Source organism: Erinaceus europaeus, chromosome 6 (genome assembly GCF_950295315.1).
Source record: "Erinaceus europaeus chromosome 6, mEriEur2.1, whole genome shotgun sequence".
In the NCBI taxonomy this organism is placed as follows: Eukaryota; Metazoa; Chordata; class Mammalia; order Eulipotyphla; family Erinaceidae; genus Erinaceus; species Erinaceus europaeus.
The window spans coordinates 517,315-529,342 of record NC_080167.1 but is presented as its reverse complement, the minus strand read 5'-3'; the positions used below and the strand labels follow the sequence as shown (position 1 = coordinate 529,342).

The following is a 12,028-nucleotide window of genomic DNA, read 5'->3' as shown; positions in this document are numbered from 1 at the left end:
GCTCAGCCCCATGACCATCAGGAAGTGAGCTCACAGAGTGGACAGGGAGGGGTGTCCCAGGACAACCTTGGGGCCATGTAAGAACACACCTGGTAGCACACACAACCAGGTGTGTTCAGTTCAATCCCCCAGTCCCCACCTGCAGGGGAAGCTTCCCAAGCAGTACAGCAGGGCTCTCTCCCTCTTTTGATTCTATCAGATAACTAGGTAGGTAGGTGGCAGATGCTGTCACGGGCTGAGGGAGGCCGCTCCAGGTAGGGCAGAGCTGTGAAGTCCCCTGTCTTCCTTGGGGTGGAAAAGGTAGGTGGCACATGCTGTCACGGGGCTGAGGGAGGCTGCTACAGGTTGGGGCAGAGCTGTGAAGCCCCCCGTCTTCCTTGGGGTGGGAAAGGTAGGTGACACATGCTGTCATGGGGCTGAGGGAGGCTGCTCCAGGTAGGGCAGAGCTATGAAGCCCCCTGTCTTCCTTGGGGTGGGAAAGGTAGGTGGCACATGCTGTCACGGGCTGAGGGAGGCTGCTACAGGTTGGGGCAGAGCTGTGAAGCCCCCGTCTTCCTTGGGGTGGGAAAGGTAGGTGACACATGCTGTCACGGGGCTGAGGGAGGCGGCTCCAGGTAGGGCAGAGCTGTGAAGCCCCCTGTCTTCCTTGGGGTGGGAAAGGTAGGTGGCACATGCTGTCACGGGCTGAGGGAGGCGGCTCCAGGTAGGGCAGAGCTGTGAAGCCCCCTGTCTTCCTTGGGGTGGGAAAGGTAGGTGGCACATGCTGTCATGGGGCTAAGGGAGGCTGCTCCAGGTAGGGCAGAGCTGTGAAGCCCCCTGTCTTCCTTGGGGTGGGAAAGGTAGGTGGCACATGCTGTCACGGGCTGAGGGAGGCTGCTCCAGGTTGGGGCAGAGCTATGAAGCCCCCTGTCTTCCTTGGGGTGGGAAAGGTAGGTGGCACATGCTGTCACGGGGCTGAGGGAGGCTGCTCCAGGTAGGGCAGAGCTGTGAAGCCCCCCGTCTTCCTTGGGGTGGGAAAGGTAGGTGACACATGCTGTCACGGGGCTGAGGGAGGCTGCTACAGGTTGGGGCAGAGCTGTGAAGCCCCCTGTCTTCCTTGGGGTGGGAAAGGTAGGTGACACATGCTGTCACGGGGCTAAGGGAGGCTGCTCCAGGTAGGGCAGAGCTGTGAAGCCCCCTGTCTTCCTTGGGGTGGGAAAGGTAGGTGGCACATGCTGTCACGGGCTGAGGGAGGCTGCTCCAGGTAGGGCAGAGCTGTGAAGCCCCCCGTCTTCCTTGGGGTGGGAAAGGTAGGTGGCACATGCTGTCACGGGCTGAGGGAGGCTGCTCCAGGTAGGGCAGAGCTGTGAAGCCCCCCGTCTTCCTTGGGGTGGGAAAGGTAGGTGGCACATGCTGTCACGGGGCTGAGGGAGGCTGCTCCAGGTAGGGCAGAGCTGTGAAGCCCCCCATCTTCCTTGGGGTGGGAAAGGTAGGTGGCACATGCTGTCACGGGCTGAGGGAGGCTGCTCCAGGTAGGGCAGAGCTGTGAAGCCCCCTGTCTTCCTTGGGGTGGGAAAGGTAGGTGGCACATGCTGTCACGGGCTGAGGGAGGCTGCTCCAGGTAGGGCAGAGCTGTGAAGCCCCCCGTCTTCCTTGGGGTGGGAAAGGTAGGTGACACATGCTGTCACGGGCTGAGGGAGGCGGCTCCAGGTAGGGCAGAGCTGTGAAGCCCCCTGTCTTCCTTGGGGTGGGAAACAGGAGCACATGGAATGTGGGTTCCGTTCTTGCTGGTGGAGTTGAGCAGGAGAGAGGTGGCGGGGTGCAGAGCAAGGCCGCCACCCACGCGGACACCGCTCAGAGGGCCGCCTTGCCAGGGCGTTTCTCCGGAGATCAGATCATGCCCTGTGGTGTGGGAGGGGCTGTTTTGATTTAGGGGGATGTGGCTGATGTAGGCCCCTTGCCTTCCTTCCCGTGGTCTCCGTCTGCACTGTGAAGACAGCTGGCGGGCTGTTAGGGTCTTCCCTCCCGCTGGCGACACGGAGAGCGGGGCTGTGCACTCTGCTCAGGTTGTGGCCTCCCCCACTTCTTGGCCGGGGGGGGGGGCTTCCCGACGGTGGGGGCTGGGGCTGCTGCGGCAGTGCGTCGCAGCAGCTGTGCCGTGGTGCCCGCAGGACGCAGGATGCCCTGAAGAGCGGGCACTTCGTGGATGTGCTGAGCATCCTGCTGCGGCTGCAGCGCATCTGCAACCACCCGGGGCTTGTGGAGCCTCGGCTGCCCGAGTCCTCCTACAGCGCTCAGCCTCTGCGGTACCGCGCGGCCTCTCTCGTCCTCAAGGCTCTGGACAGAGACTCCTGGATGGTGAGCGGCAGCTGAGGGCAGACCCAGCCCTGGAGACGGAGTGCGTTGTGGGGTGGGGGTCATCTCTGCCGAGGAGAGGCCCTAACCGCCCGGCCAGCTGGCTCCGGCGGGCTCTGGCGCTTCCCAGAACCCACGTGCTGTGGAGGACTTGTCACACGTGGTGCTGGGACCCACAAGTGTGTGGCCTGGTATGGTGCGCGTCACCCAGCCTCACATCTTTGAGTCCTGGGTCGGGGGGACGCAGGACAGATGGCCAGTCAGCCAGGTGGGCGTCCCTCTCGGCCCCTCATCCACACCAGGCTCTAGGTGTTGGCTCCCCCAGTGACCCTGCCACCCAGCTGATCACAGACCTTCTCTGTCCATGTTGCCCGAGTGAGGGCCGTGGGGGGAGGCAGGACGGCTTCTTGGGCAGACTCTCCACCTGGAGCCGACTGCCCTCCCGTGGGCCACAGATGGTGATGGCATCCCCCCCCCCACACACACACAGGAGGCCGACCTCTCCATGTTCGACCTCGTCAGCCTAGAGAGCACGATGACCCACCGCGAGGCTGAAGCGCTACGCCAGAAGAAGGCGACCCGCAAGCTCATGGAAGAGCTGTGCACAGCGCCACCCCCCGTGGCTCGGCCTACTGCCATCAGGCTCAAGCCCAGCAGGTGTGCGTCCGGCCCCGGCGGCCCTCCCTCAGAACTGGACTGCCGGTGCCCTGATCCCTGGCTCTGGCCCCATGTCCATGGGGCCTATGAGAACCTCTCTTGTCAGCTGAGGAATGTTGAGGGTTGGGAGCCAGGCAGGATCCAGCACCCCGTGTCACTTGTGCTGTCGGCGAGAGCTGGGGCCCCTGCCTGGTGTGAGGGGCTTCTGAGGGTGTGTGAAGCACCCCTGAGCCTGGGAGGAGCTAGACACCTCACACACCTGCCCAGTCCAGCATGGGAGGCATGCAGGGTCCTTGGCTGAGGTACAGCCAGGGGAGAACTGGGAGCAGCAGTGGGGTGGAGCAGTGGTTTGTAGCTGCCGCCTCTGCCCTTGGCTTCTCTGCTGCCGCCCCAGGGCCTGAACCCTCAGCTAAGTGAGCCAGCAGACAGTGGCACTGGTCAACCTGTGGGGCCTCCTGAGGGCCTCCGTCCCATGCCACTTGCCTGTATTCACCCCGCTCTGAATAGTGGCCATGTAAACTCTGGGAGAGGCCTGCCACTCATGGCTACACTCCAGCCCAGGGCAGTGTCTGTGCTCAAATCCTTCACTTACCTCCTTGGGGGCTTGGGGACACGCCGATCTAAGCTGTGGTCACAAGTGAGACCCCTCGCCCCTGGGCACCCACGTGCCCTGCAGCCAAGACACTCACTTTCCGCCACAACCGGCCACCTAGGTTGTTCCAGCCCGTGCAGTATGGCCAGAAGCCCGAGGGCCGCACCGTGCCTTTCCCCAGCACACACCCACCCCGCACGGCAGCCTCGGCCACGGCCACTCCACAGGGCCACGTACGGGGACGGCCACCCATCGCCACCTTCTCTGCAAACCCGGATGTGAAAGGTATGCCCCCAGCATTGTGGAATTGTCCTCAGGCATTCCTTCGGGACGTGTGCCTGCTGGCCATCTCTGCAGAGGCAGGTGCAGGGCCTACGGGAGTCCTGGCCTGTGTCTGCATTGGGCTTCCCTGTATCCACGCTCCTCCTGGCTGAGCACTGTCGACATAACCATGGAGACATTCCTCCGTGCAGGGACCTCTGAGGACGTCCGCTCTCGTTAGGTGCTGTGCTGTCTTCTCCGTCGCCTGGTACCACTTGGCAGGAGCAGGGCTGAGCAGCAGGATAGGGAGGAAGGAGAGTGTTCTAGTCTGATGGTGGGTCCAGCAGGGCCCCACCGTCTTGGGCTGCCAGAGTTCTGAGTGCTGCAGCCAGGCTCTGTGAGGCCCTGTGCCTTGGGGCCGTGGCCGTGGCCATGGCCGTGCGGGGCCCTCTGCTCTGAGTGCTCACCGCTGACCGAAGGGCTCTGCAGTGCGCTGTTCTCCCAGGACGGGGCCTCATAGCGCGTGTGAGTGGCCGTGCTCCTGTTTGTCGTAGAGACAGTGTGGGATGACGCTCTTGGTCTCTAGAAATCGAGTGTTGACTGTGTTTACTGAGAACTGCTAACAGCTTTGCACAAACAACCCTTATCGATTGCAGCGGCCGCCGCCCCGTTTCAGACCTCTCAGGCCTCCAGTGCACCAAGACACCAGCCCGCCTCGGCCTTCAGCACAGCACCTAGCCCAGCCCATCCTGCGAAACTGCGGGCGCAGACCACTGCCCCGGCCTCCGGCCCCGGCCCGCCCCTGCCCCAGCCCCAGGCCCCACACACGGCCGGGCAGGGCACACTGCCGCCACAGGGGCTGGTGCTCACCTCGCAGGCCCAGGCACGCCTGCCGAGTAAGTGGGTCCCCCCATGTGTGGTGTCCCTCGGCGTGTGTGAAGAGCCTCTGCCGTCCACTTCTCTGTCTCCCTCTCCCCACCTCCCTGGCAGGGACCCTGTTCCCAGCCACATAGGACCCCTCTGTCCTTCCTTCTGCCTCAGAGTCCGTTCTGCTCTCCTGCCTTGCCCTGCCCCAGGGCCACTCCCACACGGGCCCGGCTCCCCAGAGCAGCTCTGCCAAGGCGACAGTAGCAGACGGTGCAACTATCCCCAGGATTCTAGCAGTCAAGCCTCTTTCTCCTTTATTACAAGTTTCAACTGGGAAACAGTACTGTCCTGCCCAGTCTCGTGGACTCACTCAGCAGCAGAGCACCTCAGTGTACTACACTTCTGATGCACCCACTGTCACCCACACATCCCCATCTCTCAGGGTCACTCTCCACTCTGCTCTGGGCATTGGGCAGCTGTCACAGTACCACTGTCTCTCACGCACCCAGCACTGTGTGACGGGTTTGCAGTTGAGGCCTTTGCAGGCAGGGACACCTCTGGGGACAGGCCCCTCTGCTGCCCGTGCAGGGCTCGGCTGGGGCTGTGGTGCTCTTAGGAGGGGCAGTATCCTGGGGCTGCGGGGCGGAGCAGGGCGGCTCTCTGAGCAGTATGGACCAGTGGGGAGGTGTGTTTCTGCACATTCTCCACACCTCCGTCTGCGTTTCCCTCCTTGTTCTTAGTCTTCCTGTGGGTGAGATGTTGGTGTTTCTCTGCCTTTCCCACCATTATCTTTCAGTATCACTGATGGCTCTTCGAAGCATGGGCTCCGTGGGAGGGAACATTTAGGCTCAAGTACTAAGCACGAGGTAAAAACCTTGTACGCCTGCCTGTCACAGCCTGAACCTTGCCGGGATGCACATTCCCCCCTCTTGGGTGGTGTTTCCAAACAGAATCCTGCTCTGCATTTCTTCACAGCAAATGCTGTAGATCGAGTCTTAACTTAGGTGCTACTCTGTCACTCTGCCTTTATGCGGTGTGTCCATGTACTTGAGTACGTTCCCGCCTTGTGAGGAGGTGAGGGTGTGACTGGGCCGGTCCCCTTCCACGTCTGCTGTGATAAATGCTGCTTGTCTGCTCTGTGAGGTAGCCCAGGCACGGATTGTCTCAGTTTTGAGAATTCTCTAAGAGGTTGATACCAGAGTTTCAAATTGTATTGTAAGTAGCTTCCTGCTGTCTGTGATGTTTGCCACTTTTTTACTTAGTTTAACAGAAACATGTTCCATAAGGTTTTGGTTAATTTTGTTAGTATCTGCTATCTCAAACTTACCTCTTATGACCAGTAAGTTAGCCGTTAAAGCCTGTGCTCTTCTCTAGCAGTTACTTCTCTGGAAGGAGGGGTGGCAGCAGCCCCGGGGCGTCCCTGACCCTCAGCTCTCTGTAGTCTCTATGGGGAGCGCTGCCGGGCAGGTAAGGGCCTCGGGCGTCCCAGCTCTGCCTCCCTGTCCTTTGCATCTGCAGGTGGCGAGGTCGTCAGAATAGCCCAGTTGGCTTCCCTCTCGGGACCAGCGAGCCGAGCGGCGCAGCCAGAGACCCCTGTGACACTGCAGTTCCAAGGGAACAAGTTCACCCTGTCCCACAGCCAGCTCCGGCAGCTCACCGCCGGCCAGCCACTGCAGCTGCAAGGTAAAGCCCGCTAGCAGGCCACTTGCCCGTGGCCTCCCACCAACCCCTCCTCTGCCCTGTCCTTCCCTGTCAGCTGCCGTGCCTTTGCTGAGAATGCTGTTTGAGTCCTGCCTAGACACAGCACAGCACACTCAGACCACCCGCTTGCCAGGGAACGGAGGTCGAGGCAGCCATGGGTGCCTCCTCTGTAGAGCCTAGCGTGCACCGGGTGTGACTCCTCAGCCTTACCAGGGCTCAGAAGCAGCCTTGTCTTGGCCGCCGGGGGGGGGGGGGGGGGGGCAAGTCTTCTCCAAAGAGCCTCTGAACCGGGGGCTGTGTTTTGGTCTCCAGCCTGTGACCGGCTCTTTGGGCAAAGGGCACACACGGCCCCTCTCCGAGCTTGTGGTGGGGCCATGAGGCAGGCCGACTTCACCCTTCACCTCCCGCCCCCAAGAGCCACTGGCTGGATGACAGAGGCAGCCTTGCATCTGCCCTATGTCTGCTGGGGGTACTCGGGGCCTGACCGTAGCCCTGGCCTGTGCTTCCAGGCAGCGTTCTCCAGATCGTGTCTGCCCCTGGACAGTCCTACCTGCGGCCGCCCGGCCCTATAGTCATGCAGACGGTGTCGCAGGCAGGTGCCCTGAACGCCCTGGGAAGCAAGCCTCCAGCCACTGGCCCCAGCCCTTCGCCTCTGGCCCCGCAAGGTGAGTGCCCAGCAGAAGGCTTTGCTCCGAGCTGCTGACTCTTAGCTTTGGGGGCTGGGCAGCCACGTGTCTCCCCACACTTCTGACTGGAGGCAGCCTCAATTTACATAGTGCTGTTCATCGTGGCCTGTTTCCTTTCTCCATTGCTCTCAGCTGTACTGCTTGGATGTGTTTCTTCCCCATGAGCCATTTTGCTTGCTCTGAGGGTGCAGTTAGCCCACTCCAGAGGGAAAGGGTGCAGGGCTGTCCACCATCCACCGCCCTCTCCCGGTGGACCGAGTCCTCATGGGCAGCAGGGTGCAGGGAGGCCTGTGGAGAGAGGCCCAAGCCCTGTCCCACACTACCCGCCATGAAGCTGGGTGTGGCTCCTGGCACTTGTGGGAGGCTCTCTGCACCTCTCAGCTCCACCTTGCAGGTGTTCTCCCAGCTTCAGCCGCCTCCCTTCCCAGAGGGAAGGTCCTGCTGGGGCCCTGGGCTCCTATGTCTGGGCCCCAGCCCTGGCTCTGACAGCCCTTGCGTAGAGCAGCTGCACAGCCCTTCTGTCCTCAGGGTTTCTGCCCAGAGCCCTACATGACAGCGGGTGGGCAGCAGGTGCCCTGGCTGCGGGCAAGTGGGGGAGCCGTGGCTGCCCTGCTCTGGGGTGCTGCGGGGACTTGGCTCCCATTTTGCAGCAGGTCTGTGTTCTGGCTGTTCTGAACGACCTGGTCAGAGCCGCTCAGAAAAGTGCGGACAGTGCCGTGATGCTGGGCATCCGGGCTGGGGTCCACAGAGCGCGTCCCCTGCTCCTTCCCCAGCTCTTCCTTTGTGCGTTTGTAGTCGGTGTGCCTGGTCGGGGACCCATGAACCCTGTGGCTACGGGAGAACCTGGAATGGCCCCCAAGCCAGCCTCGCCCCTCGGAGGACCAACCCAGGTGCGGTGGGGTGCCTGAGCCACTGCTCATTTGGGGGTGGGCGGCAGCTCTACAGGACTCACATGCCACAGGGCCACATGCCAGGGCCTTGCAGTGCTCTGGTCAAAAAACAGAACAGACCAGATGCTCACAGAGCAGCACTGTCCACCTGGGCCAGGGCCCAGCCTGTGCAGTTGGTTTCTGCCTAGCCCTGGGTGGGCGTTCACATGGGGGGTCACTTATGCCCCCTTGGCGGGCATTCATACGGGGGGGTCACTCATGCCCCCTGGGCGGGCATTCATACGGGGGGGGTCACTCATGCCCCCAAGGTAGGCATTCACACAGCGGGGGGGGGGGGGGTCACCCATGCCTCCTAGGTGGGCATTCACATGGGGGGGGTCACTCATGCCCCCAAGGTAGGCATTCACACAGCGGGGGGGGGGGTCACCCATGCCTCCTAGGCGGGCATTCACATGGGGGGGTCACTCATGCCTCCTAGGCGGGCATTAACATGGGGGAGTCACTGATGCCTCCTGGCGGGCATTCACATGGGGGGGTCACTGATGGCCGCACTGCTCCCAATCAAGGAGGAGAAGGCCCGGCTCCTGAGAGAGCGGCTGGACCAGATGTACCTGGTGAATGAGCGGCGCTGCATTCGAGCCCCCGTCTATGGCAGGGACGTGCTGGGCCTCTGTGCCCAGGCTGCTGGAGAGAAGGCGCCCTGGCTCCAGGCTGCAGGCGGCTGGCAAGGCCTGGGAGACCTGATCCTGACACTGAGTCAGCGCCAGGAGTCCCTGCAGGATGTCATCGACAGGTGTGTGGCCTGTGGCCCCCACCCCGTTGGGCCCAACATTAACCCTCACTTCTTGGCTCTTCCTCCAGAAGCTTTCACCTCAACAGTCGTGCCCTTTTCCTTCACGTGTTCGTTAGTGATCTCGCGAGAGCCAGCACTTCACTGGCACATGTGGAGCAGGGAGGTTCAAGCCCCTCCCGGCAGTGTATCTGCTCAGCCTCCCACACGCTTGCTTGTCCAGCTTCTCCACGAGCTGTTCCTTGAGGGGGTTCTGGAGCCTTCTAGACTGCAGAGAGTCCTGTGATCTTGGATGCCACTGCCCCCCCCCCCCAGGAGGCCCCCTGAGCAGAGCCAGCACCCAAGCTGATGCTGATGTGCCTGCAGACCATGCTGGTGTTAACAGTTTTCTCCGTTTCTGTCTTTTTTTCTTAATTACTTTTTTTTTTTAAGACTGTTTACTTATTCCCTTTTGTTGCCCTTCTTTTATTGTTGTGGTTATTGTTGTTGTTGTTGTTGTCTTGTTGAATAGGACAGAGAGAAATGGAGAGAGGAGGGGAAGACAGGGAAAGAAAGACAGACACCTGCAGACCTGCTTCACCGCCTGTGAAGCTACCCCCCTGCAGGTGGGGAGCCGGGGGCTTGAACCGGGATCCTTACGCCTGTCCTTGCACTTTGCATCACGTGTGCTTAACCCGCTGCGCCACCACCTGACTTCCTGTCTCTGTCTTTCTTAAATCAATGATGAAGAGCTGAAGGAGAACCTGCGCACGAGCCTTGCACACATGGGGCCAGGGGTTGAGCGTAGGGCCAGGGGTTGAGCGTAGGGCCAGGGGTTGAGCGTAGGGCCAGGGGTTGAGCGTAGGGCCTCGTGGCTGTGAGTCTGATGCTGAGCCACTACGTTACCTCATGAACCACCACTTGTCTCTTGAAGTAGCGTTTTCCTAGGAGCCACATGGGTCACTTTCCACAGCGGGGCAGTGTGGCTCACCTGCCATTTTGATGCTCTGTAGGCCCTTTCATCCTGGCCTGGCTCCCATCTAGGTGACAGAGGGGCCACAGTGGCCCTGGGCTCACCTCCTGCCCCGGTCTATCCAGAACCCCTTCTAGAAGCCTTGCACTTGGTGCAGGATGGGCTGACTCTGGGGGGAGGGGGGTTCATGCTGGTGCTCTCATCTGGCAGCCCCCATCAGCCAGGACTATGACTGCCAGTGTGGGTGGCACTGGAACCAGGCTCCCTGCCCGCTCCCTTCAAGCCATGAGCCTTGGTTTTGAGGGGACAGAGCTATTGCATGCGGCAAGGCCTTGGGGCCAGGTGCTCACGGCTGTGTTCTCTGCTCCTCAGGGTGGTGTGTGTGATCCCGCCGGTGGTGGCACTGCCCCCATCTCTGTGGGTGGCAAGGCCACCCTCCCTCTACAGCCACCGGATGCGGGTATTCAGGCAGCGCCTGAGGGAACACCTGGCCCCCTATGCCCAACAGCTGCGGCAGGTGACAGCGCTGCGCTTTCCGGAGCTCCGGCTGGTGCAGTTTGACTCAGGTATGTGGATCTCCACACGGCCCTCCTGCCCCTTGCCACGGGTGCTGAGGAGTCTTATCCCCTTGGCCTCACAGGAAAGCTGGAGGCATTAGCTCTCCTGCTGCAGAAGCTGAAATCTGAGGGGCGCCGAGTGCTGATCTTGTCACAGATGGTGCTCATGTTGGATATCTTAGAAACGTTCCTCAACTTCCACTATCTCACCTATGTAAGAATTGATGAGAACGCCAACAGCGAACAGCGGCAGGTGAGGTGCTGGCTGTCAGGTGTGGGCTGTGTCCTAGCCGCGCTCCTGAGTGCTGTACCCACAGGGACGGGACGGCAGGCCTCTTGAATCCAAAGGAAGGCCTTCATGGCATCTTTGGACTCCAGTCTTTGGTGGCTTCTGTGCTGGGCCCCCTCAGGGGCATGCTCAGGCCTCGTGTCTCAGGGCCACAGGGGCCACATCACCACTCTGCTTCAGGAGGGGCTGCACGGGGACACAGAAATGCAGGATGAACAGGGCCTCCAGCTCTCACGTAAGCTCAGGACTTGAGCCCGTTGGCAGAGCCAGCATCCTGTAAGCCTACTCAGCCCTCGAGGGTACCTCTGGAAGGCAGGTAGCTAGGAGGTTTGCAAGCTGGTGGCTCTGAGCCACGGACCTCCTCCAGCGGCCCCCACTAAGGACTCCAGTTACAGCCTTCATGGCAGGAGTGTTTCTGGTGCCCCACTTGGCGATTATGAAGAGCAGGCAGAGGCGAGTTGCCCAGGGTGCTCATCTCAGGGTGGAGCAGGGCACAGCCCCAGAGGGAGAACCAGCACTCACAGGTCTGGCCGCACGGTTCAGCCCACTAATGCCTCTGGACAAAGACCCCACCCCTCCCCCCTCCGCTCCCTCAGCCTTACTCCAAGGGCTTTGTCCTGTGAAGTGCCTTGGCATTGCCTGAGGGAACAGCAACAGCACACCTCCCTCCCCAGGAAGATTCTGTTCTCCTGTGGGGCCTGCAGCCTGCGCTGACAGCAAACACTGGGTGGCTCCCACTGTTTGAGCCGTGTGTGGGCGGGTCCCTCTGCTTCAGCCGTGTGTGGGGCATGTGCAGAGCGTGTGTGGGTGGGTCCCTCTGCTTCAGCCGTGTGTGGGGCATGTGCAGAGCGTGTGTGGGTGGGTCCCTCTGCTTCAGCTGTGTGTGGAGCAAGTGTGAACGGGTCTAGAGCCAGCACAGGGACCCTGGGAAGAGCTTTTGACTGGCATGCTGGCACTGGCAGCAGCCCTAACAGGCATCTCACTCATTCCAGGAACTGATGAGGAGCTTCAACAGAGACAGGCGCATTTTCTGTGCCATCCTCTCCACGCACAGCCGTGCCACCGGTGTGAGCCTGGTGGAGGCCGACGCCGTGGTGTTCTACGACAACGACCTGAACCCCGTGATGGACGCCAAGGCCCAGGAGTGGTGTGACAGGATCGGCAGGCGCAAGGACGTGCACGTTTACCGGTGAGCAGTAGGGCCGGGGCCCACTGAGAGGGAGTAGAGTAGAGGGTTGTGAGAGAAGCAGGATGCAGCTGGGCATGTGTATCTCCTCTGCAATGGACCATTTCCCCAGGGTGGTGAAAATTCAATGTGACTTGAAAGGAGCTGATTCTAGGTGTTGGTGGTGCCTGCTTCCACACACGGTTGGGGGAGCGACTTCTCCAGGGCACTTGGGGGGAGACGGGTGAGGAGAGGACTGAAGGGGTAGGTACGTGAAAGACAGGCAT

At 61.3% G+C, this 12,028-nt stretch overlaps 1 protein-coding gene and 1 non-coding gene across 2 annotated transcripts in view; both read left to right on the top strand.

Moving 5' to 3' along the window:
- The window catches only part of EP400 (E1A binding protein p400), a 72,313-nt gene that overhangs the window by 42,774 nt on the left and 17,511 nt on the right, over positions 1 to 12,028 (top strand). Inside the window, exons 19-30 of the mRNA XM_060192658.1 lie at positions 22 to 77; positions 1,932 to 2,337; positions 2,825 to 2,991; positions 3,705 to 3,868; positions 4,501 to 4,740; positions 6,230 to 6,394; positions 6,922 to 7,077; positions 7,894 to 7,988; positions 8,555 to 8,781; positions 10,103 to 10,296; positions 10,371 to 10,540; positions 11,569 to 11,765. Coding sequence (XP_060048641.1) covers positions 22 to 77; positions 1,932 to 2,337; positions 2,825 to 2,991; positions 3,705 to 3,868; positions 4,501 to 4,740; positions 6,230 to 6,394; positions 6,922 to 7,077; positions 7,894 to 7,988; positions 8,555 to 8,781; positions 10,103 to 10,296; positions 10,371 to 10,540; positions 11,569 to 11,765 — 2,237 coding nt within the window. The remainder of the gene's footprint in view (positions 1 to 21; positions 78 to 1,931; positions 2,338 to 2,824; positions 2,992 to 3,704; positions 3,869 to 4,500; positions 4,741 to 6,229; positions 6,395 to 6,921; positions 7,078 to 7,893; positions 7,989 to 8,554; positions 8,782 to 10,102; positions 10,297 to 10,370; positions 10,541 to 11,568; positions 11,766 to 12,028) is intronic.
- On the top strand, positions 11,164 to 11,294 carry LOC132539192 (small nucleolar RNA SNORA49). The gene has a single exon (XR_009550486.1). It is a non-coding gene; the product is annotated as a small nucleolar RNA SNORA49 (small nucleolar RNA).